This window comes from Sander lucioperca, chromosome 7, assembly GCF_008315115.2.
Source record: "Sander lucioperca isolate FBNREF2018 chromosome 7, SLUC_FBN_1.2, whole genome shotgun sequence".
Classification (NCBI taxonomy): Eukaryota; Metazoa; Chordata; class Actinopteri; order Perciformes; family Percidae; genus Sander; species Sander lucioperca.
The window spans coordinates 31,937,187-31,956,159 of NC_050179.1; the positions used below are offsets into that span (position 1 = coordinate 31,937,187).

The 18,973-nt window shown below is 41.3% G+C and overlaps 1 protein-coding gene across 2 annotated transcripts in view; it reads right to left on the minus strand.

Moving 5' to 3' along the window:
• The window catches only part of LOC116034644 (Na(+)/H(+) exchange regulatory cofactor NHE-RF3-like), a 116,274-nt gene that overhangs the window by 9,557 nt on the left and 87,744 nt on the right, over nt 1–18,973 (minus strand). Inside the window, exons 9-10 of one of the 2 annotated variants that reach the window (XM_036003359.1) lie at nt 9,035–9,231; nt 8,721–8,894 (exon numbers count right to left, since the gene is read on the minus strand). In XM_036003359.1, the coding sequence (XP_035859252.1) occupies nt 8,721–8,894; nt 9,035–9,231 (371 nt within the window). Of the gene's footprint in view, nt 1–8,720; nt 8,940–9,034; nt 9,232–18,973 lie in introns of both variants that reach the window. The other variant, XM_036003358.1, reaches the window with a different exon arrangement.

Genomic DNA, 18,973 nt, shown 5'->3' on the forward strand with positions numbered 1-18,973 from the left:
CTGATGTGATAGGATGTTGAATTCCTACTGACCCGATTGTCTTGTTACTTAATGACGACTCTAAATTACACCTGCTTGGGAGACAGATGAAAGTTTGGCTAGCTGACGCAACCGCAACCAAGAAAATCATAGCTCAACGCTGGCTCCCCTCCCCCCACTCGCTTTGTATAAAACAGTGGTTGGCGTATTTTCTAGACATAGTTATGGTTGTGCTCTCTACAGCAAGGATTAACAAAGCCAAATCATCAACTATAGACCTATGGAAAAACGCAGCAGCACAATTATCAGTCCTAATGACCTCAGAATCACAAGAATTAGAGGAGAGTGACTAGGCAAGGTGTGATTTCTGTTTCTGTTTTTGCTTATTGTTTGTTTTTGTTTTCCTCGAGACCGCAGAGGGTGGGGGTGGGAGAGGGTTTTTGATCTTGTTCAATTGTGTTTGTCTGTTCTGTATGTTCAAAAATATAAACATAATAAAAAATTGATCTAAAAAAAAATCGTCGCTAGTCGCTTTTGTGAAAAAAAAGGGGGTCCGAAAAGTCGCTAAATCTTGCGTCAAAGTCAGTAAGTTGGCAACACTGAGCTGGAGTTAGTTATCGAGGCTGTATGGTAACGTGAAATTTGACGGCACACAAACCTAAATCTTTATTATTTTTGATATACTATTATTACAAAAAAATAGGCATTTAGATTAGGCCTATTACTTAATTTTAGCCAAAATAATTTGATTATGACCTATTGAACATTGAATTAATTCAAGTTGTATTGGTTGCATGTAAAGACGTCTTTGAAGGAAGTTACCCAGCACATTTATACATGTGTTTGTATTGTTTCCCTCTAACGTTAGGTGGACCAGTGGATGCTCAACCTGAGAAGATAGAACTGGACTCCTAACAAGACTTCTATGTGCAGTGAACACTTTAAAGGCGTCACTTGTTTTAAAACCAAATTATCAAATAATGCCAAATTATGGCAGTAGGCTGTTAATCATCAGTTATATTACTATAATCACTGTTACACATTTTTCATTTATTTAAAGTGTACTAAAATCATACAAAGCATCTTGCGAATTTGTAACCTTTGCAAGCTTAGCTTTATCTGGAATTTGTGATTTGCTTGTTACAGCCATACAGCTTGTTGACAGATTTGAATATGAAATCTAACATTTTCAGTCAGTAAAGACAATAGCAGAGTAAATATAAATATAATTTAATATAACACTTTACAACAGTAAACATTATCACATCTGTTACATAAAATTAACAGACTAGGCCTGTACAAGTGGTAATATGCCCAACATGGGCCCAGAGAGTCCATGAGGCTGTAGAGAGAAAAGGGGATAAAGTGTGTGATTGCAGGGATGTAAAAGAGCAAAGGTGGTAACAGTGTTATTGCTACATATTTTATTTAACAAACCATAATGAACATAAAACGAAAGTTACGAATGTTACTACGGTTCTATGAATCCTGGATGACCACCAGAGGCCGTGCTTAACACTGAATATATTCCGTATCGCGCTTGCGCAGGTCCAGTATTTATATCAACAAAGTCACCTGTGACCTCGGGCTGACCCTGGCCAAGGTATTAAGTTCCGTTGTCATCCCCGAGCTCATTCCTACAGAATCTTCTCGCGGGTTCGCAAGATTCCGAGTCTCTGGCGGTCATCCAGGATTCATAGAACCATAGTTACATTCATAACTTTCGTTCTATTTCATCCTTACTGACCGCCAGAGGCAGTGCAGAGTCACGAGGAAGCCTGAGTACCCACCTCACAAGGATGAGGAGAAGGAGGCCCTTGGCCAGAGAACCACGCCCAATGGTTGGGAGTGGCAACATTCACCCTGTAATAACGTGAGAACGTGCTCGGCCCATGAGGCTGCGGCACATATTTCCTCCAAGGGCACATCTTGTAAAGTCGCCCACGACGTGGAGACACTCCTCATAGAGTGGCATTTCACTCCGGATGGTAGAGACTGTCCACTCGCTCTGTATGCAGAGGCAATGGCCTCCACAATCCAGTGGGACAGGCGCTGCTTCGAGAGAGCACAGCCTTTCATACAACCACCATAACAGACGAAAAGTTGCTCAGACTGACGTATGCAGGCGGTAGCATCCACATAAGCCCTAAGGGCACAACAGACTCGACTCGTCCCCTCCTTCTCCGGAAGGGGGGTCAAAACGTGCCAGGTGGATAGGCTGATTGAGGTGTGAGCGTGCCGCCGTATTAGGCCACAAAGTGACACCTGAGCCATCTGAGTTCCACCTTTTTATTGTTTGCATGTAAAGACGTCTTTATAGGTAACCACCCAGCACATTTATTTATGTGTTTGTATTGTTTCCCTCTAACATTAGGTGGACCAGTGGATGCTCAACCTGAGAAGATAGAACTGGACAATACTTCTATGTGCAGTGAACACTTTAAAGGCATCACTTGTTTTAAGACCAAATTATCAAATAATGCCAAATTATGGCAGTGGGCTCAGACTGACGTATGCATGGGACCTGCAGCGTGGACCTGCAGCGTCCACATAAGCCCTAAGGGCCCGCACTGGGCACAACAGACTCTCCGGAAGGGGGGTCAAAACGTGCCAGGTGGATATGCTGATTGAGGTGTGAGCGTGCCAGCATTTTAGGGAGGAACGCCGTATTAGGCAACAAAGTGACACCTGAGCCATCCGAGTTCCACCTCAAACAGGAATCACGCACGGACAAGGCAGGTAGCTTGCCAACACGTTTCGTGGAAGTGATGGCAAGGAGAAACGCAGCCTTGGCTGACAACCACCTCAGCTCTGCCTGTGCCAAGGGTTCAAAGGGAGGCTAGCATAGGGCATCCAACACCAGGGGCAGGTCCCATGCAGGAGCCCTTGGGGCGCTCGTGGGACGCAACCTCAGAGCCCCTTTTAAGAAGCGGATACAAGCCTGTGGTCACCACAGTGTTATTGTCAACCGCAACATGCTGCAACGAAATGGCAGCCACATAGACTCTTAGGGTAGAAGGAGACCGGCCACCGTCCAGAAGGGTCTGCAGAAACTCAAGGATGGCAGGCACAGAACAATGCACTGGGTCATAAGTACGAGCCGTACACCACTCGGAAAAAAGTTCACCCGTTCCCATACTGCAGACGGGTAGACAGTGCTCTGGCATTCAGGATAGTATTCCTGACAGGCCCTACGCAATCTGTCAACCCTTCAGTGGCCAAACCCACAGCTGAAGGCGGCAGGGGTCGGGATGCCAAATCCGACCCCCCAGCTGAGACAGGAGGTCCTCCCTGTCGGGGAGGCGCCAAGGTGCCTTGCAGCAGAGACTGTAAAGCAGGGAGAACCAAGTCCTGGCAGGCCAGATGGGGGCCACCAGAAGAAGCCTGTGGCCCTGATGAAGCACTCTGAGAAGCGTCGGCAAGATCAGAGGAAATGGTGGAAAGGCATAGAGAAGGCCCTCCGGCCACGCATGAGCCAGAGCATCCTGGCCAAGAGGGCTGTTCTTCTCTGTCAAAGAAAACCATAGGGGGCAATGGGTCGACGTCTCTGAGGCGAAAAGATCTCCCTGCCGAAGAGACCCCATATCCTGTGTACTACATCTAGATGAAGCTGCCACTCCCCCGGTGGAGGCTCTTGACGAGAGAGGAAGTCCGTGACCTGGTTCCGCTCTCCAGGTAAAAAACATTGCCTGTAGGCTGGTCAGGCGGGGGGCAGCCCATGTCAGAAGAGCCTGGGACACCCGCAGTAACTGTGCAGATCTGGTGCCCCCCTGGTGGTTTATGTGAAAGACTGTCAATGTGTTGTCTGACCTGACAAGCACGTGCCTTCCCCACAGGTATGGCAGGAAATGCTGCAGAGCCAGGTGCACAACCCGTAGCTCCAGCACGTTGATGTGATTGAGGGTCTCGTGAGCAGACCACAGGCCCTGAGCGGTCCTGTTTTGCCACACTGCCACACAGAGCCCATGGGCACCCCTTCCGACAGATACGAGCTCTCCCCCGATTGGGACAGAGCCATCAGGCACTACTGCGACACCCTGATCTTCCTGTGCCTGTGCCTCTTGGCATCCAAGTGGAAACCGTTCAGCCACCTCTGCAGGGGGCACAGTGACAGAAAGCCGAGGCAGCTGTCAATTTGCCCACGAGGCGAAGAAACTGGCCGTAGGGTAACATCCTGCCCCCTTGGAAAAAGGGAAGGAGGCGGAGGATGTCGTTCATGCGCTGAAGTGATGGACAGGCCTTCATAGTGACACTGTTCAGAGCCACACCGATAAAGGTTATGCGCTGAGAAGGATTCAGAGAACTCCTTTTGAGGTTCACCGTGAGACCCAGTCGGGCCACATGTGATAGAAGGCGAGATGTGTCCTGGAGCCAGGATGCCGCACAAATAAGGTCAGTAAAGAAAAACATGATCTTCATGCCAGGGTGTTGAAGGTGAAGATGGTCCCATCACAGGGATCAGCTTGATGCTGCTGTCCAAACTGTTGCTACCACATGATGACACCTGGAGCAGGGAGTGGGAAGAGAAGATGAGATAATGATCCATACTGTGACTATGGGAGAAACAATAAATGTGTAATAAATGCCTAGGTAATGAAAAATATTTAGTTAGCTATATGTTTATGTAGACAATATCATGTCACATCTGTAGGATAGAGCAAGGGAGCCTAAATATCTCAAAATATAGATGACAGTAAATACTAGTTTGTTGTCCTTTTGAAGACAGCTGTTTAAAGTAAAGTAGCCAAGATTGCTACTTAGTTTATGCTGTTTGGTGAAGCTATCACTGGTGGCTATAACCTCAACAAGGACCGAAATAAATAAACATCTTGTAAAAATATAAAAGTAGCCTTTCTCTCAACAGTCTATTTAAGATAATCTTGCACACCGCTGTCACTAGCAGTAAGGTAACACAAAGCTTTAGTCCCCTGTGGACTTCTACCAATGATAAAATCATTAATAATATGCACACTGTTATTGGACTCCCTCCATATTGTTTAGACTTGGTTTAAAAGACACACCAAATTGTTGGAAATATAAGACAGAGGACGGCCAATTACTTCATGTCCTATGGTCCTGTGATAAGGTCCAAGAATTTTGGACCAAGATACATGATAACCTATGTCAGATTGCAGGGACCCAGGTTCCATTCAGCCCAAGATTATTGTGTGTTACATGTGTCAATCCTAAGTGGGATGGATAAGCACATAAGATGCTGGGTCCAGACTAGTGGACGTCAATCCAGGAGCGGGCTTGTAAGATGGCTGGGGTGGCGGCAAAGATGTCATACAAACGGTTTGCCAGATTGGATGTCTATACTAGAAAATGGGGGAAATACTTTCTGGAGGGCTCCTAGGAAGCTTTGTGCTGGGGAGAGACGTGTATGATGGGCTTATGATTTACACGTTTATTTGGTTTATGTTCTATTGTTTATTTTGTTACCATTTTGAATATTGTAGTTACTGTGTCATCTTTTCTTGATTTTTGTCTTGGTGGGTGGTAATGACGAGGGTAGGGGGTGTTCATGTTGTGAGTAATAATACAATTTATAGTAATAAAATTTTATAAAAAATAAAATTGTTAATCACAAACAATAATATGCGCACTGTTTTTAATAGTGGCGTGGAGAATTACAATCTAAAGACTATTATCAATATAAATATTATCAAAGTGCGGATACATTGGTGAACATTGATTTGTTTAAATTGTTCTTTAAACATGTAACGTTATTAAGTACAGTGTTTACACATACATTTTAAGCTTGTGTAACATTAGTATCTTAATAACAAAAACATTATATTATATTATTATTATTAACTTACCTCAAACAAGTTGGGATGAACGAGTAGATTACCATCCAGGAGCAACTTCAGAGCATCACCACAGGGCTAGCAACAGAGTAGCTTATCCTTAGCCTACTTTCTTAGCCTAGCTGCTAGCTTGGGAGCTTCGAGTGAGGTGGGTGTAGTTTCAGCAACCAGGCTTCATTCAGCCCGCCCGCTCTGCCTCAGCTCCACTCACGCACCACCTCCTGATGTCAGCACTGCCAAGATGGCAACGGCGGGTGCCGCCCAGCTTTATTTTGGCTCTTCAGAAACCAATGTCACGGACACTCCGTCCATAGTTTTACATACAGTCTATGGTGTACACCAAGGTCTTTTAAATTTGAGACGACTCGTAGTCTCTCCTCTGCTACAACTACATCTGGTTCTTACGTTTAATATGATGATTGAGATTTTACCGCGATGGTTTCCAGAAACGTGATGAATTAGTGGTATGGGCACTACAAACAGCCACAGCTGTGTCTAGTGGTCATGCATAAAGACAGCTGTTCTGACACGGTTGGAGAAGCTCACCAATGCGGCACACCCGGGGAAACTGTGCTTCTTTGCTGTATTTCTCATTGACAGGTCTAATGTGTGGTGGAGCGGGCACAAGTATCAATATGCATACAGAGTTGAAGGGCGTTTCTACGCCCTATTAACTGCGGGAGTAGAAATGAGGCTTGTGTTTAAACTTTATAATCGACAGGAAACTTCGTAAACTTCATATTGACAAGAGGCAGAGGAGAAAACGGGCAAATCAGCTGTAGCAGTGCGGGCATCAAGGCCACTGTGGCTGCAGAGCATATCATTTTTTGAGGGGCATGAAGACAAACATCGTCCGACCTGTGTTACTTCTCGCCTAGTGGTTTATAAATGATAGCCAACATTATCTCCCTAATAGGTTTCCATGGGTTCCAGGTGTGTAAGTTGAAGTAAATAATTGAAGTCTGAAGGGGTTTATAAAACTGAGGGCATGGATTATGAATCTGTGGGAACAGTTTATAAAACCAAGGGAATGGATTATGAATCCGTGCGAACGGATTGCGTCCGTGCGTGATCCACCGAGGGAACAGATTTTTATTCTGTGCGCATGGTCAGGGGGGCTCCGTACTTTCACGTTGCTAAATTGCTAGTGATGGCCAAATGAAGCCTCATGAATGAATGATGTTAACTAAGGACACTTTTCAGATAGAGTAGGTCTAGACCACACTCTGTAATTTACAGAGACCTAACAAATTCAGCCAAAATCCCCCAAGAGCAAGCATTTGGTGCCCCTGATACACCTTGGGAAATGCAATTGTGCTACTATAATCAGTCCCTCCAGGATTTCGCGGCCTTTTTTTAATAGATTGTTGCAGCCCAAAATGCCTGAATTTAGGCAGCTTGTGTAAAAAATTGCGATGTCTTTTGTATTTTTGTTGCAATGAAGTTGGGAGAGACAAAAAAAGTGTATTTTTGGTATACTTATAAAAATAAAATAAACTTGTTTTTGGGGAGAATAAAACTACTCTGGGCTGAGTTTTCCTAGTAACCTTATACCAAAAAGGCTCAGGATGCTACAAATGTTGGTATTATATGAAAAAGGCTGGTGGATTTAAGACAAAAAAATAAAAATCTATTTTTGACATTTCTGTCAATGGGTTGTTGATCTTTTCATTGTTAGTTAATTTCCTATCCTGGCCTGGGCTGGGACACACATTCATACAGTTTGATAAAGTACTTATTGGACTTTAACTTATCATAGCACTTACAATAATGAGCGTAGCTGTCCTCAATTTAGGTCATTGTGTACGTCTCATCTCCGGTTTTTCCTGCATCCACCGTGTGTGCGCACGTCAGTCGCGGGGGGTACTGAGCAGCCCTGCCCGCTGCAGAGAGATGACAGGAAACAGCAGCAGCTTTCAGCTACTTTAGAGTGAAAAATCGTTATCGGACTTTGATGTTAAAATGTATACAGGTTGGAGGACGGTCTGAAATGTTTTGCACGGTCTTTCGCTGTACGTTTTGTTGGTAAATGTGAGATGTTCGAGTCACACACATCTTGTCTTCATATCAGAAACAAGGAAATGAATTTGGCGATGTACGTGTGTTATGTCAACCCGTTCTCACTCCCGCTTGGTCAGTGGCTCTCAGCGTCACATACTGATGCAAAGTCTGGTACTTGGGACTGCTGTGATTGGTTGAAGTAGCGGGAAACTCCGGTTATTGGTCAAATTTGCGGTAAAGTTGCGGTGATTGGTCAAAATTGCGAGCCGCACTGAATTCACAGTGATTGGTTGAATTCGCGTGAATTTTTGCGATCGCGACATCGCAAATTCCTGGAGGGACTGTATAATGCATAAAGTTGGCGGTTTGGGGCCTAGATTTACGCATATTTAACAACATTCTGCCACCTTTAATGAAAATCAATAGTTGGTTTGAGGAGTGTGTGTGGCAAATCCATTAGCGGTGTGCTTGTGTGCATGCTATGTAAGAATCTGCCTGGGTGCAAGGTAGCAGTGAAAACATGGTATGTAATTTAATTGATCCATTTTGCTTGCTTCTCAATAAGCAGGCATGTAATAAAGTACTATTAATAGCCACCGCCGTGCACATTGCGTAATGGTTGTGCGTTATGACAGCTGCTCTGATGCAGTTTGAGAACTTTGCTAATGCAACACAGTCAGTCATGAAAAAAAGACAGAGTTTCGGTTTAACTAACAAGTGGTGGAGCAGGCAGAGGTTTTGGTATGCAAACAGTGGATGAAGAAACATGTCTACGTCTACTTATGTTTATAAAACAGAACCAGGTGAATGCACAGCATTATAAATTATTATTTTAGTTTTAGTTGTGAATCTACAGTAATATGTATCTGGTGGGGAACAGTATTCCTGCCAGTGTTACAGTATAGAAGACAATGAATAGTAGGATCATACCTGTGTGGTTAAAGTTCCTGACTGATCCAGGGAACAGTTTGAGTGGAAACCAGAGCCTGCCTCCTCTATGTCCTGAACATACATTGTGGGATATGTCAGACATCCATCTCCCTCTCTCAGAGGGGTTTCACTCTGGTTCTTGGTGCAGTGGGAGACAGTCTGCTCCCTGTCATACTGGAGTGTACATTTGTCATGGAACAATAAAGGAGAGATACCTAACTGCAGGAAAACAACAGAAAGCAGTTGAAGGCAAGTTCTGATACAGTATGAGTCTAACTTTATTTGTGTGAACATATTAATATAACTGTAATTACCTCTCTGTAAAAGTCTCTTCCTCGTATAGATATAGAGGTGAGGATGACTTTATCACCACTCTGTCTAATCTTTTTGACGATGTCCTCATGCTCCATAGACTCAACAGGTTTCCCATTGACAGCTAGCAGCAGGTCTCCATCCTCCATACCTGCCCCCTCAGCTGGACTTCCCACATCCACCTCCCTCAGCACATGAACTGGAAGACATGATAGAAGTTCAGAGACCACCTGATTATGCTCCCCATGTTCCCCATGAGCCATGATAGTCAGGTTTCACAACTTTACTCACTGTTAGAGTGTGATGGAAGCAGCAAGATAAAATGAAATGCAGAAAAACTAGCCTATGCATTTGTTACTTCAAGGCGGGACTATTGTAATTCCTTATTATTACTATTTAAGATGTGCTCAAGTTCATTTAATCTAATTATGAATATTTCCAGTCTCAAGCTTTGTACTTAGAATGTACAGTAGGGGCATTCATCACCTTGTGAAGGAAAGAAGTCACCTCCATTGTCTATAATAAGATAGTGTTTGTAATTGGTAGGAATTCTAGTTTCAATCTGAGAAGGCTTTAAACATAATTCAGTTATACAATTAGCAGAATTTGGCCAGTATGAAATAAGTTTAGATGCAGAAAAAGCCTCTAAGCACTTGGGCTTGGAGATGCAGCAACGTTTTATGTAACAGACCACTGGCTGCTGTTTAGATCAATGGCCAAACCTCCTCCTAATTCCCCTTGGGTAGGGGAACTAGGAAGGGGTGCCCATTACCCCTACTGTTGTTTGTATTAGTCATTGAGCCCCATGCAAGAAGCTACAAGGAGCAGTCTAGATATCATTGGAATCTCAGTTGGTGAAAAAAAGTCCTGAAATATTGGCGGGTGCCCCTAGAGGCTAAATTGTCAACAGACCGATTTTGGTTTTGGTTAACTGAAATGTTCAATATAATCTGTTGACGAGGATGAGCCTGGCTAAATATGATACAAAAAATTAGAAAGGACATTTGACACAGGACTAAGACTAAAAAAAGCTGACAAAATTAACACTGGTTTAAGTTAGAGAATACAAGTGTTGTGTGGTAGTTGTGTGGAAACAGGCTATTTCGTGAACATGTGTGCCAACGACAACACCCCATAACCCTTCTATTCTTTTTTGCTTTGTTTTATCACTGCAAATCAGCCACCAACAACTTGGATGGCTTGTTTCTTGCAGACATCCAAAAATCCTGTCTTGCACATAGTATTGCGCCATGTCCCGTGTCACTCCTCACGTTTTTGAAAACAAAACGTAGTTTGGAGACCAGATGCTGGGATTCCTCCGGGTGAAAGAAGTGTGTGACCCACTGTCGCCAATCAGTAAGGTAGTGTGAAAACAAGACAAGAATATAGCAAGTTGTGTAGTATGAACAGTAAAGTGGTCCGACGACTTTGAAAGTCTTGTAGTGTGAACAAAAGATTTGCCTATAACTAATAAGAAGATGGACCGGCGTTCTTTTTATTTGTTTGCTCTTACTTAATGACCAGATTTGTGTCTCAGTAAACTGAATTTGAATTGTGGGAACTTAGTGTGGAAGTATATAGAGAATTGAATTTCCAGTGAGAATAATTAAGTTTTCAGGGTAACTGAATTAAATTTCATAATATTACATTCAGTTTCAAGTTTATTGGAATTCAGTTCCAAACTAATTTAATTTCAAATTATGCTATGCAGACTCTGTTTTTGAAATTATTATTCAGATTCAGTTTTTCAATGCAATTATACATGTCAAGCAATTAAAATTCAACTAGAAAATGCATTTCCTGCGGAAAATGCGTGGGAATGCTGAATAGCTGAATTGCTAAAGCTAAACTGGTTGAATAGCTTGAATCAGTAAGAAGAAGGTGAAGTAGTGACAATAGTTGAAAAAGTGGAAATCGGTAGAATGAGTATGAATTTCATTAAAAAGTTGAATAACACCACTAATGTATAAAGTAATTTATATGTTATATAATATTTTATCTGAAATTATGAATCAGTGTGGAAAACTTACAAATGCTGTGAGAAACATTGATGAAAATGCAGAAATATGGAACAAATTGTTTGTTCTAAACTGCTGAAAAACTTGTAAGTTGGAAGTTGAACTGCACATAAGTTAAGAGCTAAAATACATTTTAGAAAAGCTGGAAGCTAAACCGTAATACTGTCAAAAGTGGACGTTTCAATGAATTGACTAAGAAGACTTATTATCAGCCATATCCATTGCATAGAACAAACAAGCAGAAAGAGAGAGAGAGAGGAAAAAGAGAGGAAAGATAAAAGGAGAGGAAAAAAGAGAAAAGGAATCAACTTTCAATAGCATATATGTCAGTGGTAACACACCTTTGGAGCAAGTATGGGTTAAGTGTTTACTTCAGGGACACATTGATTGATGTACCTCAGTGTGTGTATATATGTGTGGCTGTGTGTGTGTGTGTGTGCGTATGTGTTGGTGTGTGTCTGTGTGTGTGTGTGCGTATGTGTCTGTGTGTGTGTATATGTGTGTGTGTGCATGTGTGTCTGTGTGTGTGTGTGTTTGTGTGTGTGTGTGTATGTGTGTGTGTGTGTGTCTGCATATGTGTGTGTGCGTGTGTGTGTGTTTGTGTGTGTATGTGTGTGTGTGTGTGTATGTGTTTCTGTGTCTGCATGTGTGTGTGCATGTGTGTGTGTGTGGGTGTGTGTTTGCGTGTGTGTTTCTGCATATGTGTGTTGATGTGTGTATGTGTGTGTGTGTGTGTCTGCATTTGTGTGTGTTTGTGTGTATGTGTGTGTGTGTGTGTGTGTGTATGTGTGTGTGTGTCTGCATGTGTGTGTGCATGTGTGTGTTGTGTTTGCGTGTGTGTTTCTGCATATGTGTGTTGGTATGTGTCTGTGTGTGTGTGTATGTGTGTGTGTGTGTGTCTGTGTGTGGCTGTGTGTGGCTGTGTGTGTGTGTGTGCGTGTCTGCATATATGTGTGTGTGCGTGTGTGCATGCATGTGTGTTTTGGTGTGTGTGTGTATGTGTGTGTCTGTGTGTGCGTGTCTGTGTGTGTGTTTGCGTGTGTGTTTTTGTTTTTGTGTGTCTGTTTGTGTCTGTGTGTGTGAGAAAAGACAGACAAAATATAATGTTTTTTATGTCTGGTGAAAAGTGCTGTGTCATGCTATAAAGATTATCACAACATTACGTTACATCTCATTTAGCTTACACTTTTATCCAAAGCAACTTCCAATTGCTATATATGTCAGTGGTAACACGGCTCAAAGTGGGCTTCGAACCTGGGTCTCCCAATCCAAGGGCATGTGTCATAAAAGAAAAAAGAAAAGGAAAAAAAAACAGGAAAGAAAACAAATTGCTATAGGGATTGAGTGTTCTCCTTAAGGACACATCAGTTAATGTAGCAGAATAAGATTTGAACCCAGGTTTTCCATGTCAAAGGTATGTGTCATAACCACTACACTATGATTGAAAAGTGTTAGAGTTGGAAGCTAAACTGCATTATCTAAGTGAAGAGCTAAAATACATTGTTAGAAAAGCTGGAAGATGAACTGTAATACTGTCAAAGATGAAAGTTGAAATGAATTACCTGAAAATGTCTTAATATTTAAAAAAGTATAAATAGTAGAAAAAAGTTGAAGAAGTCCTATCATTAGCTGAAAGAGCTGAACATTTTAAAAGGTGAATGGTTTTAATAGCTGAATGTATGCAGAAGTTACGGAGAGCCAAAATAAAACGTCAATAGCTGAATTGCTAAAGCTAAACTGGTTGAGTAGCTTAAATCCGTAAGAATAAGTTGAAGTAGTGAGAATAGCTGAAAAAGGGAAATAACATCTTGGTCACGGACACATTGACAGGTGTACCACAGTGGCATTTGAACCCATGTCTCCCACACCAAAGGCATACAACATATCTACTATGCTATCATCAGTATAGCTGACTGGAGTTCCTTCAGCTCTAATAAAGCCTTTCGTTGATCTGTCATTACTACACCTGCTGTTAATGTCACCTGTGGCACGCTACAGCTATTCAGAGACAGATCTTTTGAAAAAGGGGAAATTGTATGGATTGGAAAAGATGTAGAACATTGTGACGTCTGAGTATATTTTCTAACTGATAATGACTCACAAATGCAGAAATGTCTGAAAAGGCTGAAATACTGCTGCTGCTGTCTGTGAAAGTGTTGTCATGGTGACAAGTGTTTATAAACATCCTTTGAACAGTTAACGACCGTGTCACCTGCTGTTAAACTGCACCACACCTGCTAATGCTGAGTGAGAGACAGTGTGAGAGAACCCTTCAAACAACCCTTCAAACAAGCCTTAATAAATCCACAACAGTACATGCTATCGAAACACCGACTTCACCGTGTCACTTGTGTCTCTAAAGACACAAGACCTTTGTGAACGTATTCATGTAAGATTTATGTTGATAAACTTAAAAATGTGGGCATATCAGCGATTTAAAAAAGTGGTTCGCTCTGTGTTTCGCTGGGAAATGTGGAGGACATTTAACATGGCCGTGAATGGAGGGAGATGTGGAACTCTTGTCGTTTGGAAGCTCATCGAGCCGAAAGTATAAGGCGTATCGCAAAACTGAGCACATTGGCTGAAACTAGACAAAAATACCTACGTTTTGATGTATAAATTGTGTATGACAAGTAGATATTGTGGGCATGAGAGCAATTTATAGAGAGGGGACAAAGATATTTTTTTGAACGTTCTGTGCTCTGGCGATGACATCATCCACTCTAGGACACGCCACAAACACTCACTAGAAACGCAGAAAAATCCTGAAATGATCACTAAACTTAAACAGCTTTTTCACAAAAACTGTAAAAGATATCAAACTGAAAAGCCATAGCCGGATTGCTGAATACTTTGTGAACATTTTAAAGTTTGTTTGGCGTCTGTAGGTGAAAGTATGAAGGAGGAGTATGAAGAGGGAATAATAAGAAAAATAAAAATAAATAAAGAACAGGATAACAATAGTTGGAATGCTGCTGAACAGCATTCCCACTAATAAAGAAAGAACAGAATAACAATAGTTGGAATGCTGTTGAACAGCATTCCCACTAACTAGAAAATGTATTTCCTGCGGAAAATGTGTGGGAATGCTGAATAGCTGAATTGCTAAAGCTAAACTGGTTGAATAGCTTAAATCAGTAAGAAGAAGTTGAAGTAGTGAGAATATTTGAAAACGTGGAAATCGTTTTAATACGTATGAATTTCATTAAAAAGTTAAAAGCTTATGCAAAACTGAACTGTTGGCTTCAAAAGTTTAATAATGACAAAAGACCTAGAACATTGTGAGGTCTGAGTATATTTTCTAACTGATAATCACTCACAAATGCAGAAATATGAAACAAATAGTACAAAAAATCTTAAAGCTCAAATGCACTACATTGCTAAAAAAATTAGGAAAATTATTAGAGTTGGAAGCTAAACTGGATTACCCAAGTGAAGAGCTAAAATACATTGTTAGAAAGGCTTGAAGCTGAACTGTAATACTGTCAATGATGAAAGTTGAAATGAATTACCTAAAACGGCTGAAAGAAGAAATACTTTGTATTATTATCAGACACTGCATAGAACGAAAAAGCATCAATCTAGCTGATATGAGATGTGAAATATATTAGGTAAAAAGAATGGGGCTGAACAAAAGGAAAGAGAGGACAGAGAGAAGGAGAGAAGGAGAGAAGAGAAAGAGAGGAGAGCAAAAATAAAACATGAATAGCTGAATTGTTAAAGCTAAACTGGTTGAATAGCTTAAATACATAAGAATAAGTTGAAGTAGTGAGAATAGTTGAAAAAGTGAAATAACACCTTGATCAGGGACACATTGACTGATGTACCCCAGTGGGATTTGAACCAGGATCTCCCACACCAAAGGAACTTGCCCTATCCACTACACTATCATCTGTATAGGTCCCAGATGTTCCTTTAGCACTTATAAAGCCTGTCTTTGATCATTAATCACCACACCTGCTAATGAGTGAGAGACAGTGTGAGAGAACCGTAGGTTCTTTATTTAGAACTGTATGTGAAAGTATGGAGGGGCTGAAAATGTTAGGAGCAAAAGAAAATTTGAAGGATTTGAAGCATGATCTCATTGACTTCAATTTTAAAAGAAAGTGTTAAAAAGCTTAATATTTTAAAAAGTATAAATAGTAGAAAAAAAGTTGAAGAAGTCCCATCATTAGCTGAAAGAGCTGAACATTTTAAAAGTTGAATGGTTTTAATAGCTCAACGTATGCAGAAGTTATGGAGAGCCAAAAAACGTACGGAAGAGGGAATAAAAACAAGAAACAGAAACAGACAGACAGAGACAGAAAGACCGAGACAGAGAGAAACCAACAGAGAGACATGGACAGACAGAGAGAGACAGAGACAGAGACAGGGAGAAACAGAAACAGACCGAGACAGACAGACAGAGAGAAACAAACAGAGAGACAGAGAAAGGGAGAAACAGAAACAGACAGAGACAGGGAGAAACAGAGACAGAGACAGACAGAGAGAGACAGAGACAGGGAGAAACAGAAACAGACAGACAGAGACAGGGAGAAACAGAGACAGACAGAGAGAGACAGAGACAGACAGAGAAAGACAGAGAGAGAGACAGACAGACAGAGACAGACAGAGAAAGACAGAGAGACAGAGACAGACAGAGAAAGACAGAGAGACAGAGACAGACAGAGAAAGACAGAGAGAGAGAGACAGAGACAGACAGAGACAAACAGAGAGAGACAGAGACAGACAGAGAGACAGAGACAGAGAGACATAGACAGACAGAGAGAAACAAACAGACAGACAGAGAGACAGAGAGAGACAGAGACAGGGAGAAACAGAAACAGACAGACAGAGACAGGGAGAAACAGAGACAGAGACAGAGATACAGAGACAGACAAGAGAGACAGAGAGAGCGACAGAGACAGACAGAGAGACAGAGACAGACAGAGACAGACAGAGACAGACAGACAGACAGACAGAGAGACAGAGACATAGACAGACAGAGAGAGACAGAGACAGACAGACAGAGAGACATAGACAGACAGAGAGACAGAGACAGACAGCAGACAGACAGACAGACAGACAGACAGACAGAGAGAGACAGAGAGAGAGACGGAATTTATGTTGATAAACTTAAAAATGTGGGCATATCAGCGATTTAAAAAAGTGGTTCGCTGTGCGTTTCACTGGGAAATGTGGAGGACATTTAACATGGCCGTGAATGGAGGGAGATGTGGAACTCTTGTCATTTGGAAGCTCATCGAGCCAAAAGTATAAGGCATATCGCAAAACTGAGCACATTGGCTGAAACTAGACAAAAATACCTATGTTTTGATGTATAAATTGTGTATGACAAGTAGATATTGTGGGCGTGAGAGCAATTTATAGAGAGGGGACAAAGATATTTTTTCTAAGCTGCTGCACTCTAACGATGACATCATCCACTCTGGCAGACGCAACACACACTCACTAGAAACGCAGAAAAATCCTGAAATGATCACTAAACTTAAACAGCTTTTTTACAAAAACTGTAAAAGATATCAAACTGAAAAGCCATAGCCGGATTGCTGAATATTTTGTGAACATTTTAAAGTTTGTTTTGCATCTGTAGGTGAAAGTATGAAGGAGCTGAAAATTTTGGGAGCGGAAGAAGATTTTAAGGATTTGAAGCATGCTCTCATTGACTTCAATGATAAAAAAGTCATAAAAAGCTTAATATTTTAAAAAGTATAAATAGTAGAAAAAAAGTTGAAGAAATCCCATCATTAGCTGAAAGAGCTGAACATTTTAAAAGTTGAATGGTTTTAATAGCTGAAAGTATGCAGAAGTTACGGAGAGCCAAAAAACGTACGGAATAAGATATAAGAAAAATAAAGAACAGAATAACAATAGTTGGAATGCTGCTGAACAGCATTCCCACTAATAAAGAACAGAATAACAATAGTTGGAATGCTGCTGAACAGCATTCCCACTAATAACTAGAAAATGCATTTCCTGAGGAAAATGCGTGGGAATGCTGAATTGCTAAAGCTAAACTGGATGAATAGCTTAAATCAGTAAGAAGAAGTTAAAGTAGTGATAATAGTTGAAAAAGTGGAAATCGGTTTAATGAGTATGAATTTCATTAAAAAGTTGAATAACACCACTAATGTATAAAATAATTTATTTTTATTTTATCTGAAATTATTAATCATTATGGAAGACTTACAAATGTTGTGAGAAACAGTGATGAAAATGCAGAAATATGGAACAAATTGTTTGATAAATCTCAAATGCATTGCACTACACCGCTGAAAAACTTGGAAGTTGGAAGCTGAACTGCACATAAGTGAAGAGCTGAAATACATTTTAGAAAAGCTGGATGCTAAACTGTAATACTGTCAAAAGTGGAAGTTTCAATGAATTGACTGAAAATACTTATTATCAGCCATATATATTGCATATAACAAACAAGCAGAAAGAGAGAGACAGGAAATAGAGAGGAATGATAAAAGGAGAGGAAAAAAGAGAAAAAGAAGTAACTTTCAATTGCTATATATGTCAGTGGTAACACATCTTAAGGTGAGTATGGGTAAAGTGTTTACCTCAGGGATACATTGATTGATGTACCTCAGTGGGATTTGAAGGATTTGAAGCATGCTCTCATTGACTTCAATGTTTAAAAAAAAGTGTTAAAAAGCTTAATATTTTAAAAAGTATAAATAGTAGAAAAAAAGTTGAAGAAGTCCCATAATTAGCTGAAAGAGCTGAACATTTTAAAAGTTGAATGGTTTTAATAGCTGAACGTATGCAGAAGTTACAGAGAGCCAAAAAATGTACGGAATGAGATATAAGATATAAGAACTAGACAGACAGAGAGAGAGAGGAATAGACAGAGAGAGAGGAATAGACAGACAGACAGACAGACAGAGAGAGAGAGAGAGAGAGAACGAGGAATAGACAGACAGACAGACAGAAAGAGAGAGAGAGAGGAATAGACACAGAGAGAGAGAGAGAGAGAGAATGAGGAATAGACAGAGAGAGAGAGAGAGGAATAGACAGACAGAGAGAGAGAGAGCGAGAGAGAGATAGAGAGAGAGGAATAGACAGACACAGAGAGAGAGAATAATAGACAGACAGAGAGAGAAAGAGGAATAGACAGACAGAGAGAGAGAGAGAGAGGAATAGACAGACAGACAGACAGACAGAGAGAGAGAGGAATAGACACACAGAGAGAGAGAGAGAGGAATAGACAGAGAGAGAGAGAGCGAGAGGAATAGACAGACACAGAGAGAGAGAGGAATAGACAGACAGAGAGAGAGAGAGAGAGAGAGAGGAATGGACAGACAGAGAGAGAGAGAATAATAGACAGAGAGAGAAAGAGGAATAGACAGACAGAGAGAGAGAGGAATAGACAGACAGAGAGAGGAATAGACAGATGGAGAGAGAGGAATAGACAGACAGACAGACAGAGAGAGAGAGGAATAGACAGACAGAGAGAGAGAGAGAAAGAGAGTGAGAAAGAGGAAGGAATAGACAGACAGAGAGAGTGAGAGAGGAATAGATAGACAGACAGAGAGAGGAATAGACAGACAGAGAGAGAGAGAGAGGATTAGACAGACAGAGAGAGAGAGAAATAGACAGAGAGACAGAGAGAGAGAGAGAGAGAGAGAGAGAGAGGAAGGAATAGACAGACAGAGAGAGAGGAATATCAGACAGACAGAGAGAGAGAGAGAGAGAGAGAGAGAGAGAGAGAAAGAGGAATAGACAAACAGACAGAGAGAGAGAGAGAGAGAGAGAGGAACGGACAGACAGAGAGAGGATTAGACAGAAAGAGAGAGAGAGAGAGAGAGAGAGAGAGAGAGAGAGAGAGAAAGGAATAGACAGACAGAGAGAGGGATAGGAATAGACAGAGAGCGAGAGAGAGAGAGAGAGAGAGAGAGAGAGAGAGAGAGAGACAGA